Here is a 5,409-nt window from a genome sequence, read left to right on the forward strand (position 1 = left end):
TCACATTTCAACTCAATGTGACTGTGTTTGTTTCTTTAGGACAAAAGTTACAGTAGAAACTTTCACTGTTTCAATGCTGACATTACTCAGACCACATTTAAGGTGAAGTAAAGTAATAACAGTTATCTAGGAATGGACAAAATAGGGGAAACAAATAGGAGCATTCAAATATCTAAGCTATATGTGTTACAAGTCAACTAATGAAAAACAGCTACTTCTATGGGAATAGGGTCTGTTGAACAGAAAATTACACAGCAATAACAACACTTCAAGCCAGTGGACACCACATCTAAAACTGCAGTGTGATTTGGCAACATACATTCAGTGAGATCATCGTAGCATTTTAGCTTTGCCAGTTTAAGATACTGGACTATTCCAAGTGGATGAAAACCACAGTTTCCTGACAGAACAGAATAAAAAGGAGTAAAGAATTGCAATTTTGGTATGCAACCTCCTTGGGTCCTTCACTCATCCAATCCCCATCCTGTCTCATGCCCTTGATGAGGTGATTGCAGGAGCCCCAGGACAAAAATGGGGTTTGTAATTATTTATATTTGACTGCTATGGATCATATGTGTAGCTGTTTCTGTACAGAGAGGGTGTTATAATTCTCGTTATGCTTCACTGATTTTATCCAACAGGATTATTTCTGTAACCTGCTTAAAAATTGTGTTGGGAAAGCAGGATTTTAAAGGTGTTTTTATGCACTAGTTGCTGAGATTGGTTTCTGTCTCTCTCTGAGAGCTAAATATAATATATTTCAGTATTTAAAAAGAATCTTAATTTTAATTGCTGAAATAAACCATCAGCATCCCTTCCACATTCCTAGGTTATAACAATAATTCTCTGTTTATGGATTTAGTACTAAAGAAGACTGTTCTCAGGTGAACCGAAATAATAAAATTTGAAGAAACAATAGTAAAAGCGATATTTTATTTTCCAATAAGAGACTAATACAGGTTATGAAATCTGGTATTTTCTGGAGCATTATTTTTTTACAGTGCTGTGAGATGCAAATACGCAGCAGTTTCATGATCTGTTATCTGTTGTGCAGCAATCAGCAGTACCCTTGAAACTAATACAGCATTTTCTTGGAATGTCATCTCTGCTCTAACTGATAATGTCTTTTTAAAACATCCTCATTTTCAATTCCTTTTAGGTCAATACAAATTCTTGAAGCTGAAGGCAAAGGTGAAATTCTACCTCCAACTATACAAAAAATAATGAAAGGATACAACAAGTATCTACGTCCATTTTTTGATAGTAAGTAAAAAAAGCTCTTTCAATAAGACTGAGTCATAATGCAGTTCTAAAACTCAGCAATGAGAGCGAATTTTTTTCTGTACTTTTTTTTCCTCCAGTGTTTGACAGTGATCAATCTGATTATACATGTTCTATGATATAATAAGATATAGTGTAATAGTTTTTGTGGACCAAGGTGAAACTTATATTCCAGGCATTCGCAAGCAAAACTTCCAGACTCCCTTAGAAGCTTGACTATCATTGCATGTGACCTCATGAACTAAGCTGTTAATGTCTTGCCTATTTAAAACCATAATTTCTTCTAATTTCCTAAATATTAACTATAAAAAGCTTTGATTAAAGATTAGAAAGCTTTATATATCAAAATGTTCATAACAGCATAGGCAAATCTTGTTACGTATTAATCTTGTTAAGTATTATGTGCGTCTGCTATGAGATTGCAAGAGAATTATTTAGTAAATTATTCTTGCCTCAGGTCTTAAGGGTCACTGAATCAGTTCACAGCAAAATTTTGGGGGAAAATGAATCGGAAATGTCAGTTCCCTGCATCAGGGGATGTAGGGAACTGACCATAGTCACCGAGTTGGAAGACTCACATAGTCTGCTGCACCAAGGCTGATTTTACAGCCCTATAGGGGCGTTAGGCACCTGAAATCTCAATGACAAACATCTTCGTTGCTTGAGTCAAGCTATTGCATATAGCGGAAATACTGAAGACTTATGAAGTGTAATGAAGGTCTTTTCCTGGAGAAACTGCAGAACTCTGAAGAAAAAAATATTTTGAATGTTGAAAATATGCTCAGCACCATGCGTCTATCAGAAAATAAACTTTCAGAGTGAATGCTAGGCAATAGTTCTTAAGCTATTCAGAAATGTTGGAGGTTTCAAATGAAGATGTTGGAGGTTTCAAATGAAGATTTTTATATCTTTCTTAAAGGCATGATTGACTAGATTTTCTCAGACCATACTGTTACCTCTTGCCATCCAAATACCTGGTTCAATATGGGTACACTACATCATGTGCCATTTCTGAATCTATTTCATAAAAATATGAAGATATACCTGTATTTTAGGTTGAGGAGAAAGGGAAAACTATTTCATCGGTTTGTTTTTTATTGTAATTATCTCAGCTGATGATACAACTGTTATAAAATATTTAATGCTGTAAGATTTTCAGCAAAATGAAGTAACTAATAAACTATCTCTTCTCATTGGAGATGATGCATAATGTAAAATAACTGTGTTCAGTGGCCATTAATATATTTTATTCAGTGTTTCGCGTTAATGCTGGAGAGACATTGGCATTGCCATGATGAATGTGCTTTGCTAGACGGTAGAGTTTCATTGCAAAATCCTAGGATAGCAATTAACACCAACCGTAAATCACTTTCAACTTTTAAATCCCCCTTTTCTCCATTATTTTTTCTCTGCTGTTGTATTGCAGCATAGTTCTTTTCCTGCCTGGGTATTTTGTTCAGAGGGATGCTAAGGACTGTGTGCTTGCCTGGAAATCCCAGAGGAGCTCAAGCACACATCAAGATGTTGCACACAGAGCCAGTCTAGCACCTCCCGACAGTGCCAGCATCGCCGTATAAGCTCACTGCAGCTCAGGCATGCAAACACTGTATCAGAAATCCCTGATGGAGCTTTATCAGCCCTAGTGCTGAAGGAACACTGTGAAAAATACATTTTATTTATGTAATTTCTAAATGCAGGATTGGTGGGTTTGTGACAAATTGTTTTGGGTTTTTTAGGAATAATTGAGGTTGGCATAACTCAGGAAATGTTCATCCCAATTGTTGAACCTATAGCTCTTTGCTAGATCTTTTGGGATCAGTTTGCATGTGATAGAGGCATGTGTGCTTGGGTTGGAGGATGGTACCAACCCAGCCCTGGTGCCTCTCTGTTACTGGCAAGGAGGGCTGCACCTTGCATAAGATTCAGGTCTAGGAGAGGCTATTTCTCTTTGAAGCAAAACTAGTAAACCACCTAAATCCACAGTTTAACAAACCTGTGGATTATACTTAGCTGTATGATCACAGCTATCCTACATTTGTTCCATGTAATATTTTCCTGATTTATATGGATGTTATTTTCTGCAGCTGGTGTATCTTGTGTCTTTTCTTTATTGGAAAGATTTCAATATAACTGGCTTTACTCAGAATTATATCAATGTCCACAGCACAGCTGTCAGAGTTGAAGCCAGAGTATTGATTCAGTCATTGATACTTCTGTGACTTCCCTCTGCCCCATTACACCCAAATTCTGAATTTCTTTGGTATATTTTCATGTTACTAGTAAGAGACTGACCAATTAGAGGTGGATCTTAAGATCAAATTGCTGTTTAGACTTGAGTAGGCTAACGAACAAATGCGTGATAAAAACATAACCCAGGATATTCTGATGGAGATCTGCAGCTACTATAAAAGCCTACCCAGTCCTGTTTGTGCAAATTATCAGTGCTGATTTACTCGGAGAGGGAAACTTGTATTTCTAGAAATATGAGCAGAGAAGGATGGATATGCATATTAACCCAAGGATCTATGTTTGCTGTCTGAAATGCTGAAAGGGTTTGTATAAATGGAAGCCTAGTATGTGTACATTGATATGCAGAAATATCCAAAAATATTGTGCAAAGTCAGCCTAAAAAGGCTTCCTTTTTAAAAAATATTTGGCCAAGATTCCTTTGCTTTCAAAAATGTGCATATTTCTGTTTATTTGTGTGGTTAGATATGCACTCATAAATATGCATGAAAAAATTTGTCATAAAACTAGATGGCATTATTTGTTGGCATCTACAGTGCATTGAGCTTGACATTAGCTAGTCATAATGGAACTCTGAAATGTGATTTTTATCAAGTGTGGGAGGGCCAGAGGTTGAATTTTATAATAACATAATTCAAAGTATTTTCAAAGTTATTTGTCCTTGAAAATTTTCTTCAGGCAGGAAATGGGGATTTTTGAAGCGATGCTTGCTGCCAAGATACAATCATACCCTTACAAAATCAGTGACTATGAACTTTTTAATGTATAGCAAAATGGGATTTTATTCCCGAAAAGAAAGCATTAGGTATAAACAAATGATCATAAAATGAAGGTTCCTTTCTCCTAAAGCCAGAACAAACAGAAATATTCACTAGTCCAGGAAATTTTAGGGCTTATAAATTCTTAGTTTAATAAGCCCTCCATTTGCCTATTAGTTTGTGTTTGGTCCTTGTGCTGGGACTGGCAGATGACTGGAAATTACCCAAGCACATAAAACTCAGCTACTGTCATTGACAAAGGGACTATGAAGATATTTTCCATTTGAATCCAATGACTCTGCATAACAACATAAAAACTGTCTTCTCCTCCCCTTGCATGGATTGAAACTAATGTTTTTCTAGGTTTTCAGCCTGCACTAATCTCACCTTACTTTACTCATCTCCTGCCCTGCAGGTCACCCCTCCAGACCCTTGCTGCCCAAACATTGCCATTTATGTGTAATACAGACTGTTCTTCCCATCTCTGAACACATAAACTAGGTGCCCTAAGTTGGATTAGTTGAAACCAGTCTTAGAGGTTTGCAGACAAGTAAAATTGGCTGAGAGTCTTATGTTTGTCCATGGTGGGTGGCATTTAACAGTTGCCAAATCCTGAGAATACTTTTACACACTGTTTAGTACAGATGAATCCCAGCTGGGCTCGTTATTTACTTCTGCCCTCGTCTCACTGTTACTATTAAGAATTTTCTCTTTTATTATCTACAGCATTATAATGTCCCTCTTTGAGCTGGTTCATCAAGCAAGTCTTAATAAACTGAACAGATAGTTCCAATAATGATTTTTTTAAAATTACCTAATCTAAGAAGATTTTAGCCATTTGTTGGACTAGAATATGAAACACTCCTATACTAATGTTAGTGATATTACTTCTCAATGTTATAATACCTATCCTACCCTTTTAGATAGAAATTAAATTATTTAATAGAAAAGCTGACATAAAGGGTTTAAAAATACGCAGTCATTTCCCTTAAATGTGCTACATAACCCTGACACTTTATCTGAGCAATACAAGTTGATTTCAACATCAGGTTTTCTGCTGAAACTGTGTAGATCAATTCTGTAACTTTAGGTGTTGTGCCAAAACTCTCTGAGTTAATGATCA

At 36.1% G+C, this 5,409-nt stretch overlaps 1 protein-coding gene across 1 annotated transcript in view; it reads left to right on the plus strand.

The window, feature by feature from the left end:
• The first annotated feature begins 1,199 nt into the window (after nt 1-1,199).
• Nucleotides 1,200-5,409, plus strand: part of LOC103799470 (gamma-aminobutyric acid receptor subunit pi-like) — a 33,612-nt gene continuing 29,402 nt past the window's right edge. The window contains exon 1 of the mRNA XM_009071793.1: nt 1,200-1,263. Within this exon, the coding sequence (XP_009070041.1) occupies nt 1,224-1,263 (40 nt within the window). The 5' untranslated portion in view covers nt 1,200-1,223. The remainder of the gene's footprint in view (nt 1,264-5,409) is intronic.

This window comes from Acanthisitta chloris, unplaced genomic scaffold, assembly GCF_000695815.1.
Source record: "Acanthisitta chloris isolate BGI_N310 unplaced genomic scaffold, ASM69581v1 scaffold14043, whole genome shotgun sequence".
Taxonomy (NCBI): Eukaryota; Metazoa; Chordata; class Aves; order Passeriformes; family Acanthisittidae; genus Acanthisitta; species Acanthisitta chloris.